Below are 16,630 nucleotides of genomic sequence, written 5' to 3' on the forward strand. Positions count from 1 at the left end.
GCATCTTCCTTAATGTGTTTTCCAGTGATATTTCTACTCCTCTCATTTCAGCAATTAAAATACAAGTGTATTTTTCCATCTCCCTCTCAAGGATGGATCAAGAGTTCAGAGGGGTCATTGTGCAGGTGCCCCAAAAGCCAGAATTAGATCATGCTTTGGGCAATCAATGATACATCTCAGATCCCACAGACTGAATATAATTCTTCAGAGGGACTGCAGAAAGCTTTTCACAAGGCTTCACAGAGATCTCCAGGATTCAGGATACTCATTTGAAGGCCATTAGTGGTAAATGCTTTGCTGGCAGACCCAGAGGAACTTAGCAGCAGCTACGATATAACATGAAGGTGTCTAATTCTCATTGATGTTAATGACAAAAGAAGCTAGCTGATCATCTCTGTTCGTTGCAGGTAATCAAAAATGCAGAGGTCTTACACTGGCACTGAAAGGACCACAGATCTAACAGTTGGATCTGGATCAGTACCTTATCTTACAGCTTAAAATGTATAACTCTTTCCTTTCTCCTGTTGATACACAGCATGGTTCAGTGCCAGTTCACAACCTACTGATCTAAATATTAAGAGATCTTCTCTTTTCTTTTTCTTCCAAATGAGTCACTGAATATGAGGAGATTGTTTGTTTTTTGTTTTTTGTTTTTTGTTTTTTTTTTGTTTGTTTGTTTGTTTTCCCTGTTGATTTCACTGTTAGTTTTGTTAGCTGTTTTTCACACAGTGGCCTCCATAAAAAGTAATGTATTGGTTTGAAAAACATGGCCAAAAGCTATTCATCACTATTTCTGCCTTCTGAACAGAAACTTCTGGACTGTCCAACAAGAGAAGCTTCTAGTTCTTTTATACCTATTAGGTTGCCCTAACCTACCTATAATGAGGTGTCAGATATGCCATGACATAAAGGGGAGAGATGGTTAGTTTGCTATCTAAGTAATGATCAGCAAGGAGCAAGATTCCCATTCTGTACATTGCTACACACAGAACAGATCTATTTCAGAGACTCCCTAGGACAGGAGAGAACTGATAAAAAATAGTCATTAGTGCAATTTGTATTGCACCTTCCTGGTCTGTTTCTTTTTTTGTTTTGATTTTTTTTTTCTTTAATTAACCCAGGAAGAAATTTTCCTTCCCACCATGAAATACTGTCAACCGGTGGGTGATTTTATGGTGACTGTGTCTTGTAGATGAAGGAGGATGGCTGTTTTTTTCAGTAGCTGCAATGTTCATATATAGCTTCTTTATCAAGAATCTGCAAATTCAGTGGGTTCCAAGAGAGAACATGGCATCAAAGAAATGAAGATTAAGATGAGAAATGGAGTGCAACACCTCTGATGGGAGCTTCAGTAGTTACTTTCATCTTGTTTATATGGTACAACTCCAACAAAACTGATGTAAAAATAACCATCTTGATTCAGCAACACTCACAGACTCCGAATGATTTGGGTTGGAAGGAACCTTAAATATAATCTAGTCCCAAACCCCATGTCATGCACAGGGACACCTTCCACAAGACCAGGCCCCAGCCAGCCTAGCCTTGGATGAATCTTTAATTTAGCACCTACTTAGATCCCACTCATAGCTTGCATAAAACCTATACTAAGTTAATTCTTTTCTTCTAGTTTTACACCAGCAGAACTTGCCTCCTGAAAAGTTCATTCACTTTTTCCAACTATGTACTTTGCCCATAAAACCTATGCTGACACATCATGACCTCAGAAATTCACAAGGAAGGCTCAGAAAGCAATTCAAGATTTCCCTCCACCCAAGAAAGAAACAAATAACATTCACTTATCTGTAGGTGATTCCTTGCTGGCTAGCTTGTTCCTTATGAGGAAGATATTTATCAGCTAAGTTGGAACATGATGCTATGTGTTAGTTAGTGAGATGAATTGCAGTGCTTCTTGTTCACAGTGTACATGTATGTACCAACATTTTATTCATGGTGTCTCCAAAGACTGGCTGGAGCCTGAATCCATCCATTCATTGGATGACTTCAACTCCTACTTAGCACAATGGGTAGGCCCACAGTCTGCAGCACTAGACAAATAGTTGTGCATCCTTTATAGAAGTTGTTTACAAGAAAAATAAGAGAATAAGAGAAGTTTCTAGCATTACTTCTACTCTTAGGATGAAAAATCTATTGTGGTTTTCTATATCAGATTTTTGCTTCTTTTCCTCTTTTTAGAAAACATTGTTCCTGATCAGGTGCCTTGGTTGCAGATGTATGTGAGTCAAAACCCCAGATCAGACCATGCAGTAATATAAACTGTCCAGATTTTGGTCTAATCTTGATTGTTAATCATGTGCTTTCAATGGAGTCATGTCAGTAATTTCTATATGAAAGAACAGATCACAAAAGAGAAGAATAACAGAAATAAAAGTCTTTCTTGGTTAGAACCACCATATTCAGGGTCAGCATCTACAACCCTCAAACTTCAGTAACTGTTTTTTTTTGAAGCAGTATCTGGGGAGCACCCAACTGACTATGCACAATACCAGGGACCACTTCTCTGTACATTCAAGCTCACACTGCCTCACTGTATGGAAGTAGTTGCATGCATGGGAAGATGGGAAGGTGACACCAGGAAGACGCTCATGTATTTCTAGCTACCTTCTGCACTGGGCGTTCTGACCTTTAGAGAAAGTTAATCATGCCATCTACTTTCACTCTTCATTTAATCTCCCCTTCCCATCTGTTCAGTTTCTCTCAGCTGGAAGTAAGATGAAGAACGAGTACCAGTCAGCTGTCTCAGTGGTCCACAGCCCACACTTTGGGGCCATTTATTGTAAGGCATTAGCATCAATTGTCACCTCTGTCATGACAGTTACTGCAGTCCATGCCAGATTAGTAGGCAAGAACTGATTTTCTAAATATCTGAAAAGTGAAATGAACAATAGATAGACAGACAGATAGGCGTGCAGTATCAGAAGGGACTGTTCTGATCCTTTGGACTGAACTCCAAAATAACATATGCTAGATACCTTGGCTCATGTGACAGGTTCAAACCTTCTGCTTGAGTCATAGCATCCCTTTTAGAAAATCTCTTAATCAAGATTTCATGTGATAGGTGCTCCACCCCTATTGCTAAACAAGATGTTCCAAAATAGTTAATTACCTTTACTATTTAAAAAATGCAGACTCAGTGTCTTATTTCCATTTTAAATTTGTCAAACGTCTGCTTCCATCCAGTGGAAATCATCAAACTATTTTTTTTCTGTATTAAAACAAAGCAAGACATTCTATTAGAAATTATTTATAGACTATAATTGGAAGACTGTTTAACCTTCTTTTCAATAAACTGTGGCAACTCTTGTTAGTTTTTCAGACCTAGAGTTATTCTTGCAGTTCTGCATAATTCTTAGACTCTTTTTTTTTTTAGAGAGATCACCTGAACTAAATGTAGAATTACAATACAGATCTTTCATGGACCATTTTCATAGGTAGCATCACCTCACTATTTCTAGAGGATGCTTCCCAGAGACTGGCTTTACCCAGAGAATGTACCGAGCCCTATAAGTATTTCAGTGTAATCCTGAGAGCTCGTATATTTGGCTTTTACCAAGATTATTATGTTCTTGTTATAAGCAGTTTTCTATTGTAGAATTCTTTTTTTTTTTTTTTTTTTTGAGCTACCCACCTGCTTTTTCCCATGGATACTTAATTTTGCATTTTGTTGGGTTAAAATGAACACTCTCTGACTGAATCCAGCCTACACAGTGACCCAGGTCAGCCTGACTTACTTCTGTCATTATTTACCGCTTCTGGTATGACTGGGAAATTTTACCAGTAATTACTTTAGATATCTTCCAGGTAGTTTTAGAGAAACTGAATAGCACAGAGATTTCAGCATGCTCCTGGAGGAGCCTACTAAAAACTCCTCAATATTATAAGTCACAATTTACAGTTTTTTTTCGGTGGTATGTCAGTTATCCAATTTTTTAGAAGTTTAATATGGGCTGCTTTCCTTTTCTGTAAAAAAAAAAAAAATCTGTAAAATTCTCTAGAAGGGTTAAAATAAACTCTATGAAAACTTACTTTATTAACCAAACTTGCAATATCATGAAATCAGATTCATTTGATAGATTCTATTTTCCATGAAACCAAACTGATTAGTATTAATTGTATACCATTTTTTTTTTTTATCATATTATCTCATATCAAGATTTTCATAGTTTTACATAGGTTTATGAAAGATTAACTAAGTTTACCCGGTCATCTGGTTTACATCCTTGAAAATTAAGAATAGATTTTTTCTGGAGCACTTTGAAGCTTTTTTAATATTCCATAAATATCTAAAATGAATGTAAATGCTTCAGCAAATTTCTTAGCCAATTCTTTGAATATTCTGGGGTTCCAATTATCCCACAGATTTGAAATATTTAATAGTAGTTTTTTAGCATAGTCATCATTTAATAGCTGTTCATACATTACAAAATGGGTGGATGGATGGATGGATGGATGGATGGATGGATGGATGGATGGATGGATGGATGGATGGATGGATGGATTGGATAACTGGATAGACAGATCTCACTTGGACATGATTAAACATCAGTGGAAGGTTAAATATTCCAAAAAGTCATCCAACACTATTAGACACTGGAAAACAGCTGAAGTGCTATGCCCTTGATCTGCAGACATACTCCTTTATTGAGTATTCCAGTACCCATAAATCACCTTACAATACAATACCTTCCAATGCACACATGCATTATAAAGCTACTTACATACAGATTGTATCCTGAAATTCTTTACAGCACTAAAAAAATTGCAAGACAGCAGCTAGTACATTGTGTAAAGAACATAGCAAGGTAAAGACCTTGCAAGGCAATTAAAGGAAAGCCTCCATTCTCTGATAAGACTAATAAACATGGGAAAAGAGAAACTGAACAGTCTTAGAAATGAAATGTACTGAGGTAATGAAGAACTGCAGGGTAGCAGGTCAGTTCCCAGTAGGGAGAGAAGGGTAGGATCTCCTCCCCAACACCCTTTCCCCAGAGAAGGCCCCAGTGATTTGAGCATCTCAATCACTAGTTAACTAAACTAGCTAACTAAACTAGTAGTTGCCTTCCCACCAGAAAATGCCTCCTTGCCATTTCTAAAATTACCCCTTCAGTGGTTAGTAACAAAAGCAAGGAACCCAAGCTCTGATGGGACAATTACATTAATAGCCAATTATATTAATATGCGATTCCTTAACTACTAACACAAGTGTTTGGGAGATGGAAAAGATCAGGACCATTGGTCTAACCAATTTCCAGTGTTTTCTGCAGCTTCCCCCATCTTAATAGCCTGGTCCAGGCCCCCTCCTATCTTTTGGGTAGCAACACTTTGAGTGCAAGAGAAGCAAGGGGCATGGACTTCTGCACTGGCACCCAGGCTATGTGCATCATGTTTCTTCTCTTTCACATCACAGGAATTTACCTTCCACGGGCTGAAGCAGATCTTGGAGACCACAATATTTTCCTCCTTTTTTTATTTTTATATTTCCTCTTTTCTAACTCTTATTTTTCTTTGCTGAGAAATGGGTTGAATGACAAGGCGGAAGAGTTCAGAAGAATGAGATCCTTTCCTTAGCTAGTGACATTCTTAACTGAAGCAACAGGACGTGCTAGGAAAGATCCCTCGTGGCAGTCAGAGAAATAGACTGACAGCCAGAACCAGAATAGTGCATCTTTGGCCAAAAACAAGCCAATAAGCACCAATGTCTGTATTTCCATTGCAATCTCTTATGAAGTCTATCACTGAGATACTAGTTTTGTGCAGCAAGCACATGGCATATATATCCAATAATTCTTCCTAGTTTTAGGACAATTTAAGTGTTTGTTTCTTTGAGGTTTCTGTTTTCCTTTCTACTGCCTGAGACCAGCCTGTATAAGTGGACCTGCTATAGGACTGTCTGCCCTCAGTTCAGGAGTCTAGATCAAAAGTTTGCATCTGGTCCTGTCACTGACCATGGTCTTGACTTCTAATTTTGGGGATGCTCAATGTAGTTACCAAGCTTTGAGCTGCATCCAGAGAAAGGTTTCTTCTGAAGAAAAGCAGCATATTATTCCAACCTGGTAGCAGATCATCAAAAGCCTGTTTTGCACATTAACTGCTAATTCTCCTTGCAGCACGCAAAGAGAAACAGAAATCTCACAAAGGCCAATTAGGGATCCATGGGAACCTAACGATGTGCTCATTCAGGCCTGTACTTAGAGCACAAACTAATTCATGGCCATGCAGAGACACTACTCGCTGTGAATGAAAAGTTTACAGTTGCAAAACAGTCTTCAAATGCACTCTGAGATAGATTGCAAATTCCCTTCTTTATCTTCTCAGCCTATTAAAATAGAAAATCAACCAGTGAGTAATATCAGCTACATAAAGCCAACGATGATCGTGCTAGTGTCATGAGGAAGGCGTGAAACTCCTTCAGCAAGCCGCACTACCAAGATTTCCTGTGGAAAAAATGAGGAGTTAAACTAAAGCTCCCTTCAGGACATTACCCCATTTCTACCTGAAGTAAAAGTTATGTAGGGAAAGAGCAGGACAGGAGAAGCCGTGGACTCCAATCTCAGTACCTTCCTGGAAGTTGCTGTGCAGACTCAGGAAGATTAGATGCCCTGAGCTGCAATCCCAGCACATTTCTTGATTCTTTGGTGCTTTGATAAATCATTTATTAGAGCAGCCTTTTTACATAATCCCTGGGAAAAGGAATAAAAAATAAATAAATAAATAAATAAAATAGATTTATCACAAAATCCTGTCCTCCTACCAACCATCTTAGACCAGGACATATATTTCTCTGATTATTAATTAACTGATGCACAGATACAGCTATGAGTTTTTTAACCTCTCCCTTTCTCTTTTGTCCTTCAAGAGCATAGATGACAATGCAGAGATACTGTTCAAAACAGATAGCTTCTTGGGCAATGGAAATGCAAGCATCATTCTTTGCGCCCCATAGTTATGAACTCGAGCATTAAAGCTATTCAGAAGGCAAGCATGTAAGCAATTTTCCAGGTACACTCATTCTGTCCTTAGTCATACATGTTTAAATTTGGCATAGCACCAGAAGAGCAACAAAGCTGGTTAACTGTCAATAGTGCACATAACAACAACAAAAAAAAAAAGTCATATAATCTATCAGTAGATATTTGATCTGCAAAGAGAAAGGAATATATTGTTAGCATGGCTTGTCTATCTGCTTATCCCTTATCATTGTGAAATCTCAGCTCTCAGAATAAGCCATAGCTCTTCTTCTTTTTGGAGTCCATCCAAATAACTTCAACAATGTGAAATACAACTCCACATAAATAACAGGAAGGGGGAGAGCTGAATGCATCAACAACTTCTGTGCGTATCAAGCCCCCTGAAACTATAACAGTAAAATGAAGCTAGAGACATTAGCTGCTCTGTCCCTAGGATGTGCTTACAAGGAAAATGTGCAATTATTGGCATTTGCCCTCCTCCTTCTCTCTTCACAGCCCACCCAACACAGCCCCTGCACCCTCAGCAGCTAGGCAGTAGTGATTACTAATATTACAGCAGTGTATATCAGGACAACTAAGGAGAATAAAATAAATAATCCAAATCCAGTCCAGATCTGTGGGCAACTGATATACCAATAGCATCAAAGTACAACTCCCAGCTTCATTATCTGGTCTAAATGAAATATAGTGAGCAAATGCACTTCTGATCTCTCTTATTAGTCCCATTTGTTAAAATGCTGTATTATTTACAGCTTTGCACAGAATGAGGAAATGGCCTTAGAATTCCGTCTTAAAAGCAAAGTGTTTGTTAAAACTGTAGTGGTTTTGTGAGCTTATCTAAAGGCAGGGTTTTTGCAGGGGTCCAACTGTATCAACATCCCAGTACCAGGACTTACCACCCAATTAAAGGTCTTGTCTTGGCAAAAGTAGAGAAATAGTAGAGTTCTATCACACTTGGCAGTATTTCTGGTGGAGCTTGTATACATAAGGATTTTGATTTGGCAATTAACACCACTTTGAGGAATGACCCATATAGGCACTAGCCAGTTAACACATTCTTAGCTTGAGATGTGAGTCCCAGCTGCAGAACAGCGGCTAAACAGTCAGTGGGATGTACAGTGTGGTTCATTTGGGCACAGCTAGCTGTGCCCTCCCCTGTCCCCTTTCCCCCACCCAAAAAAAAAAAAAAAAAAAAAAAAAAAAGAGACAAATTGCATTCTACACTTCACTGGCTGTATTGGCTAGACCTCCATTGATTCTTTTAGGATACCAAGGTGATTTGCTCACAAATGGATGCTTGTGTAGACACACTCTAAATGTATGTGTTCAGCCAGTAGGAGGTACATTGCAACAGGACCAGTCACAGGAGTGGAAATCAAAGTTCACAGGCAAGGTTCTCCAACAACATGATATAAGCAATTGTGCAGCTGCAGCCCACTCAGCTTTGATATTTGGTAGCTGTGTCTGTATTAGTAAAGAAAACGTACCTGGCACTTTTCTCAAGCACTGGTGCCAGCTGGCACAGGATGGCCCACACCCAAACTATTAAATCCTGTTACTTTCCAGAATATCATGGCAACCTCCAAGCTAACTACTGAAAACAGCTTCTGTCGTGTGCTAATACTCACACTGTGTCCAGGAATTGTTTGGAGTTAGGCATAAGCCAAACTATGTCAAGGACCTTTCGAAAAATTCAGTGGTAGAGATGATTGGGGTTCAGTTTCTCTGAACTTCCCTGGCACAGTTTGAGTTTACTGTTAGAGCTGATGGGTCTTGGACCGCAGTATTAACAGTCCAGAGGTGATTTTAAAAAGAAATGTCTTTCACTGCAGCTATATTCAAGGACAAGAGGTAGCTAGACTGCAAATTTCAAGTTGAAGATCAAGTAAAGCATTTCCAATGGAGCTTCCAGAAGTATTTAAAGACTGAATCAACTCAGGTGAAATCAGGAAGTGCTTAGTTTATTCCTTTGCTGAGATCAAATCACAGGGTCTTGTTGAATGATAGATTAGTCAACTAGTGAAATGTAAACTGGGAACATTACCAGGTGCTTACTGGCTAAGAGGTGATTGCAGATGCAGATCTACTGCCATTTAATAATACTTCATCTCATTACTCATCACAACTCTCTAGTTTTCTGTTTAGAGATTGATGACTGCCGTGAGGTTTGAGCAACACTTCTGCTCACACCTTCAGAGCTCCAGTGTTGTTCCTCCTCATCCAGGTGGCTGGCAGGATAACTGTGTGGAGAGCCAGTTACTTGGAGCCTCAGCTTCAAGAGGGGAGGATGAGGAGGGAAGCCTATTTATTTCATGGGCCTCCCTCTAAAAACCACATCTGCCACACTTAATAAACCTGTTGTCTCACATTGAGGCTGAGATCATAGGCTTTATGACCTCTCATAAACCTTTGTTATTAGCCAAAGGCAGGGAGTACAGCTTTAATGCAAGAGTGAGGCGGTGTGTTTCTGTATACGTGCGTGTTTGTGTGTGTGCATGTCTTTTCCAAATGAAAGCCACCCTCTGTCATGTGCGAGCCTTGCTTTCGAGGAGGAACTAGACCAGAGAGGAGGTGCTGCCGAATGCAGTCACGGAACAGCCCAAGGCTGTAAACCATGCCCGGTGCTGTTGTCAGGAGCAGGTGTATACCTGGCAGCAAATGCTCAGCATTATCTTTTTGAGGGGCTCTAAAGCTGTCTCTTCATTTCAGCCTGTCTGTTGAGAGACACTGGGTTCCTGGGGCTGGTTTGTGCTGCCAGAGCTTTGCAGGGGTGGGAAAACAGATGGCTTTGTCTGGACTGCAGGCTTGTCCAGACTAGACTTACCTACAGTTTTTGCTCAGAAATATTTTTGGCACACAGGGACATTTCTGGCAAAGGTAGCACAGGCAATTCTTGTACAATATGATGGCTCCCTGCCTCAGTCATAGCTCAGTCTCCTGGTCACTCTAGCTAAAGTCAGGTACAGTATGTGCGAATGAGGTCTCCTCCTGGAGCTAACATAAGGAAAAAAAAAAAAAAAGAAAAAGACAAAAAAAAAAAAGGAAAAGCAAAAAGAAAAATATTCCTCAAAGCTGAATGAGTTAGATGCACTGCATCTAGCTTGGTTCTGAGCTATTTTGCCTCTTCTGATCCTCTTCCACTGAGACAAAGAATGGGTGGCCCATATTATCATTATTCAATCACTATGGGTGCTTCTATTGCTGGATGGAGTCCATGGCTGATTAGATGGTGTGCTGGCAAGGAATGAAACTACTTACAGAAACCATGTTAGGAAAGCACTAGTGTTCATATTTCTCAGCTGCAGCATCAACATAAAGTAAAGGTCTGCAGTAATTGCCAGTTAATAAAGCTCCTCATATTCTTAAGTGGCCAACAATCAAACTATTCGTGCCAATGAATACCATAATGGAGAGCTTATTAAATTCACATTTTGCTTATATTGCCATAATAAGGAGGTAGCAGCAGGTATATCAGGTTCCCTTCATTTTGAATATTGGAAGGCAAGGAAAGGTTATGTTGGGGAGTGAAGGAGGGTCTAGAAAGGGATGTTACCCAGTCACAGCAGGGGAAGAAAAGAACAAGACAGAGAACAAGTGCCTTGAGACCATGCACCATGTCTGCTCTAGGGCGACCCAAATCTTCCATGTGCTGGTACTGTGGCACCAGCCTTTGTATCCCCATGCTTCACATAGTCTCATGTCTGAACTGGCACTCAGACCAGGCACAGTGTCCTGGGACACCGATCTGTAACAACCCCTCCTACCCTCCGTCCCCCATTGGCAACCATCCTCTCCTCACTTTCCAGCCCACCCGCCCACCCTCCTACCTGCTCACTCCCCACCTCCTGCCACCCTCACCCCCTTCCCCATGTTCATTCTCAGTGGTCGTTGCATGTACGTGCCTTGGCTCCATTCTGCTCATTAAACCCTCTACCTTGCCTCATGTTTTGACAGGTTTTGTGAGTTTTGACAATCCTGCCAGTGCCCAAGCTGCCATCCAGGCTATGAATGGCTTCCAGATTGGCATGAAAAGGCTGAAGGTGCAGCTGAAGAGGCCAAAGGATGCTAATCGTCCCTACTGAAGGGTTATGGGAAACACTGGATACAAAGCACTAGCACAGGTAACTGCATGGGGAAGGGGGTGTCAGCTGTGGTTGTAGCCTCTCCTTTGTGCTGTAGACCCTCAAAAAGATTCAGCTCTGCAATTCTCTGGCTTCTGCCTTTTCCACTTAGGCCTCTGGCTAGAGCCACACCACACAGACACACACCCACACATAAACCAGGAACTGTTCGTGCCTCATTAGAAAGAGAGACGGAAGGATGCTTAACGAGGAGGGTTCCCTACCCCAGTAGCATCCTGCATCTCTCCAAAGTCTTCCTGGTCAATAGAGGGGAGGCAGCAGCTGTCCTGATTCCCCTTACTCGGCCAAAGACAGTGTTTCTGGTGGCTGAAGAAAATCAGCAATTAAGCGATGGGACTGGGCTGCAGTTTAATCCCAGGTGACTGGACTGGGACAGTGTCTGTCTCAATAGCTCTGTGTTGCAAATGTTTCAAAGCATTCTTCATTCTTCATGCGGTATAGTCTGTATCTGATTTCATCCCAGCATAATAACTATATGTAAATATGTCTCCGTGACAACTAAATAACACCTAATTTCTTTGTTCCCAAACCCAAGAAATTAATAGGAGGATCCATGCTGTCATCTTGTTCAGTTGCTGTTAACTACTGTGTATAGATAAAACCCAAACAAAGCCAAGGAAGCTTTGCTTGAGTGAGGACCTAGATGTATCTCAATGAGGGTCTCATTGTTAGACTCACGTGCTTTGTGTTGAAAAGGAGACAGCTTGATGCCACCAGGAGACTTTGAAAACATGTAACAGTGTCAAAAACATCAGAAGCAGCAGCTTGTTTCATTGGAATTCCAGCCTATTAGCAATAACAAAAATGGAGATGTTTCCAAAAATGGAAACATTTTCCACTGCTGACTGGCCTTTTCATTAGATAATTCTTTGAGAAATTAAATATACAAAATATATGTATTTGTTGCAGAGATGGCAAGTCTCTCTGCTTTTAAAGTCATTCCATACCAGAGATTCCCCAACAAACCCAGCGCTTAGGGTCACCCTAAGCTGCAACAAGCAGTTTGCATTCCTAAGTTAGTGACAGAGAGATGGGTTAGGTAAGCTTTCTAGGCCATTATGACCATAACATCTAAGATTCAATAATTTTAATTCAGGCCTTTTTGACACACCTAAGATTCAGGCAGAAAGTCCCCATCTTCAGCCCTCCCAAAGAACTATGAAGTGATCCAATTTTTCACTGGTATTTCTAATATCTTTGAAAATACCTTATTGTGGTCTTCAGAGCAGTATCCTTTCTATTGAGAATTAAGGAATGGGATTAAAATGTCTTTGAAAGAGGTGCTGCACTGAACAAAACATGGAGCAGACTAAGAAAACATCCAATAAATGTATTAGGTGCATGTGCTAATTTCAAAGGGGCTTTTAGTACCTCTCTGGCAACTCAAGCTACAACTTCCATAGTACAGAATCTCCTTTATATGTGACTATACGAAGATAACTTTCTATGCATTTTCCCTCTTCACATACCTCTTTTCTTTTCCTTGCTTTTGACAAGGCCTCTTGGAAGCTTGAAACCAAAATACGCTTCCATATTAAAATGCTTTTTGCTTCATCCCACTGGCTTTTTTACTGCAGGTTTTGCTCAGAAGTGTTGGGAGAGAGCGGGAGATGCATGCATGATGCTATTTTGTTAAAGCAAGGACTGTCTTTGTTGGGTAGATTTTCAGTAACACCTGCAAAGGGATGGAGGAACACATGTATCTCCCAAGTTGTTTGGTACAAAGCAATAGCTTTATATTGTAGTGTAACTGTGAACACTGAGGATATGCTTGTCTCTTATGGTTGTGTACGAAAGTGCAGGGCTGTAGACTCCAGTGTTGTTAAAGATCCATGGGTATGAGTCTGTGGTGTTTTCCTTATCATGGATCAGCATGAAGTGCTCCAGGTCTAGTTTTTCATAACCAGGCAGACTTTGAGGTCTTAGCTTGTTTCCCCCCAAAAATCTCTCAGTAGTAGGACTAGGATTTGTAGATTTTTGTTTGTTTGTTTGTTTGTTTTTGTTGTTTGTTTGTTTTCCCAATAAATTATACAAAAAGGAATCAGATGGTAAATGGCAATAAAATTTCAAATCTCACTCCTAGAGCATTTTTTTTTTTAATTTGCTTATTCAAAGCATGAGAAAAATCTTGAGTAGTTGTCTATGTTTAGGAACTCCTTTAGCTTTCCAGGCTTCTACTTTGTTTTTAATGTTCCAGCCTAATAATTTCAGTTACCACCACACTACTTACATCCTCTGCCTCTATCAGAGGTACAGAGATTCTCTGTCAAAATGCAGTGTGTTGCAGCTCAGAAGCCCTTATTCTCTTTTAGACTCCCACCTTGATGAACCTATTGAAGGAGCTGAAGAGGTCTTGTAGCGGGAGGGAGTTATCCAGGAAGAAAATTTTGCTTGTGGGTTTTTGTGGTTTTGGTTGGGTTTGTGTTGTTTGCTTGTTTGTTTTTGTTTTTGTTTTTCGTATCTAACAAAAGGGATTAGCCAAGTGTATGTGGCCCCTAGAGAGCACTGAAAGAGTGTATGTATCCCAAGGAAGGATCTGATTTAGCAAGGGAGGTTGTCAGATCAGACTGAAGAGGACATTTAGTGACAGGCAAAGGTAGTCAGAAGGGCTTAGATATAGATCTCTCTTTAGCTTACTTGCTTTCCAGTGCTAGGAGACATTCATACCAGCACCCTATAAGCAAACGCAGAATTTTTAATCATGATGTCCCAATACAAAGCAGATTCCAGTCAGAGCACAGGGTTAACCCCTCAGTAATTAGCCCTATTTAGAGGTGGGTCAGTTGTCCTTGGCTCAGCACTGCGTTACTGTACCCCATGGCTGGTTTCATGTGCAGCCTCCAGTCAGCCACCAAATACCATTGGGAGTCTCTTGACACACCTACTCAGTAGACTGTAGCATTAATGCAACTATAAGTTTCCTAAAACCACTAGGGTAAAAGCCAGCCAAGTCCATGGGCACAGATATCTACTGCAAGACTAGAAAGAAGGTAGCTCCCTTTACTGGCAGAAACACAACAACTCATGTATGCTTTTTATCTTCTTTTACTTTGGTCACAGCTCTTCAAAGTCCTTAGTTCCAATCTGAAACATGTGAATAACCATATTGACATCAGGGCAATTACTCATGTGCTTCAAGAGTATGCTCAAGAAACTTTTTCATTGAGGATTTTCTAAGGAAAAGCTTTGTTTTAACAAACTCCTTTCCAAAAATAAGAAGCTGCCAACAAAAAACACAGGCAGCACCCAGTTTGATGTAATCCATCAGTGTTTTTTCTCAAACAAGAAAGAAAGATATGCACTCCATTTTAATTCTGCATGCACCTCTTTTTTTGTTTGTTTGTTTGTTTTTTTGGTTTTTGTTTTTTGACTTATAAATCTCCCTTTTGGGACACAAGCAGTCTAGGCCACAGTGATTTGAAGTCTTTTGTTTTCCTTGCAAGTGCTCTAAAGTTGCTGTCAAACATTGAAAGGGTCTCTGTGATGTGGCAGATAAGCCCACAAGCTGCTTCAATCAAAGCCCTGAAGAATTCAAAAAACATTTCCAAAATGGCCACTTCTATTCTCTTTTTTCTTTATAATTAAAGAGGAGGTTATAGCAGGGAAAAAAAAAAAAAAAAAAGAAAAATATAAGAGTGGGGTTGGGGGAGCAGAAAGCAAAAGAAAGAGGATCATTTGAGGCAACTCTGCCAAAATCAATATATTCTATTATAATTCCCCCCTTAGGATCAGAAAGCAAAGATTCAGAGGCACTTCATGTGCCTTTCAGATAGCAAATGCATGAAATAATGAAGAAATAAAAATACTGAAACCCACAGCTCACTTGGGTGGCCATTCCCAGGAGCTCTTAGGTACCCTGCAGTATGACTAAATTGCAGTTGCATAGAAGAACAGTGAAAATCCTGTCCATTCTCATTCTGTAGCTCTGTTTCAGTCACTGGTTGTTAGCAAATTTTCCACCTCAGATACACTGCTGTTGAAGTTTTATTTAAAGCTAAGGATGGAGAGATGTTTGGATGTGTCTAACCTGGAGCACTGACTGTCATGAAACTGAGTGATACAAAGTGAGTGTGAGTGAGACAAACTGAGTGAGGTGCAAATGAGGCAGAAGAGTTAAAAAAAAAAAAAAAAGAAAGTCATCAGTAAGATTTTTTTTATAAGCTGCTCTCATAAGAAGAGCAATGTCAAATCATTAAAAGAATGCATTGTCCAGGTAATCTACTTCTCCAAAATACCAGAGGAAATAATGTAGGCCAAAGTTTGAATACAAAAGAAAAGATGTTCAGATCCTCTCTCACAGCTTTCTGAACATGTAGTGATGTGTGGCTTATTGTAGAATATGTGAGATGCTTGTTTTTGCAGCTGGCTGGAATAGATGATGTGTTGAAGTGTTGTGTTTTTTTGTTTGTTTTTGGTTTTGGTTTTGTTTTTTTTTTTCCATAGGAAATGCCATTTTTTCATTGGAACATATATGCTATTAAACCAAACAGGAAAACTTCGCATTTTGAATTTCCTGTTTTTTGATAAGAGAAAGAACAAAACCAAAAAACAAACAAACAAACAACAACAAAAAAAACTCATTTATCTCATCTTAAAGTAATCAGATATTATCAGCCAAAAATCAAACAAACAAGCAAAATTCCAATCATTCTACTCATGACAAAAAGTACTGTAAAACGTAAATGGAACATTTATGGCTTTCTCCTTTTGTCATTTCATATTGCTTCGATGCAATGTCGAATGGAAGTGTACTTTTTACTGAATTTTGGGTTGCTTATCCCTCTCAGCTAGGCTTGTATAACCTCCAGTGAGAGGCTGTTCTGCAGCTGCATTGATCTCACTGTTGCCTGCTAGGCTCTTCATCTTGAGATTCAGACTAAATATCTTTTATCAGGACCTAATCCCATTTCTTGTAGTTATGCCTCCTACAATCATGCTAACCAATTCCTCTTCCTCCTGCACAGATTATTGTCATTTCCCTCCTTTAGTCATCACTTAGATCATTTAGGACTTGCTTACATTATGGAAATTTGCACTAGCATAATTACATCAAAACAGTACTCTAGCACAAGCTTTAATATCAGTGAATAAAGTGGGAATGAAATCAGAACAGCTTCATTTGGGAAAGTCTTTTTAGGTACTGGAAAAACATCAGCTCAGCCAATTTTTTTCTTTGGATTACTTTTCCTCTTAATTTCCACTGACAAATGTGATTAAATTAAACATCCCTCACAGTGTGTTTGTAACCCAAACTTCACACTGTTGGGCGCGTACGTGAGAGAATGGAAGTGAAAGTAACTGGGGGAGTCTGAAACAAAACTGCCTAAGGTGTTTGCAAAACTGACAAGAAAACCTTTTACTTTTCAGGTCAATCGTTTTTAACCTGTCTGCCCATTTAAATTGCTAATAACTTTATTATGGTAAAATTCTCATGTCTGTTCTATAAACCACAGTTTCGATACCAGAGCATGCAAAATCCCATTTGCTAATTATTGTAGTTAT

At 39.7% G+C, this 16,630-nt stretch overlaps 1 protein-coding gene across 11 annotated transcripts in view; it reads left to right on the forward strand.

Moving 5' to 3' along the window:
• Positions 1-16,630, forward strand: part of CELF4 (CUGBP Elav-like family member 4) — a 692,870-nt gene that overhangs the window by 657,092 nt on the left and 19,148 nt on the right. For all 11 annotated transcript variants that reach the window (XR_011805803.1, XM_072031183.1, XM_072031181.1 and 8 more), the window contains exon 12: positions 10,941-11,107. Coding sequence is in view for 10 of the 11 variants with exons in the window: in XM_072031183.1 (XP_071887284.1) it covers positions 10,941-11,068 (128 nt within the window). In the remaining variant the exon portion in view is untranslated. The remainder of the gene's footprint in view (positions 1-10,940; positions 11,108-16,630) is intronic.

The sequence above is a fragment of the Anas platyrhynchos genome, chromosome Z (genome assembly GCF_047663525.1).
Source record: "Anas platyrhynchos isolate ZD024472 breed Pekin duck chromosome Z, IASCAAS_PekinDuck_T2T, whole genome shotgun sequence".
NCBI classification, from domain to species: Eukaryota; Metazoa; Chordata; class Aves; order Anseriformes; family Anatidae; genus Anas; species Anas platyrhynchos.